The 326-nt window shown below is 69.6% G+C and overlaps 1 protein-coding gene across 1 annotated transcript in view; it reads left to right on the top strand.

Moving 5' to 3' along the window:
* Positions 1-326, top strand: part of CELSR1 (cadherin, EGF LAG seven-pass G-type receptor 1) — a 109,059-nt gene that overhangs the window by 81,536 nt on the left and 27,197 nt on the right. Inside the window, exon 11 of the mRNA XM_014533162.1 lies at positions 192-324. Within this exon, the coding sequence (XP_014388648.1) occupies positions 192-324 (133 nt within the window). The remainder of the gene's footprint in view (positions 1-191; positions 325-326) is intronic.

A 326-nucleotide genomic window follows, 5' to 3' on the forward strand; every position in this document is an offset into this window, starting at 1 on the left:
CCTGACTCCCCAGGAAGGTGGCCTGAGTCCCAGCTGGGCTTCTGCAGAGCCCACGGTGCCTGGATTCGGGGGGCCGCTGCCGCGCCGACGCGAGTCTGAGACCGGCCTTTGCCTGAAATGAAAAGGCCCGGTGTACGCCCCCGCCCCGGGAGCCCGTCCCGGACCCTGTCTGACCTCGGGGTCCCTGTCTGTCCGCAGTCATGCCGCACCCCCAGCGCTTCAGCGGGGAGAGCGTCGTGTCCTGGAGCGACCTGGACGTCACCATCTCGGTGCCCTGGTACCTGGGGCTCATGTTCCGGACCCGGGCAGCGGACGGCGTGCTGATG

This window comes from Myotis brandtii, unplaced genomic scaffold (genome assembly GCF_000412655.1).
Source record: "Myotis brandtii unplaced genomic scaffold, ASM41265v1 scaffold952, whole genome shotgun sequence".
In the NCBI taxonomy this organism is placed as follows: Eukaryota; Metazoa; Chordata; class Mammalia; order Chiroptera; family Vespertilionidae; genus Myotis; species Myotis brandtii.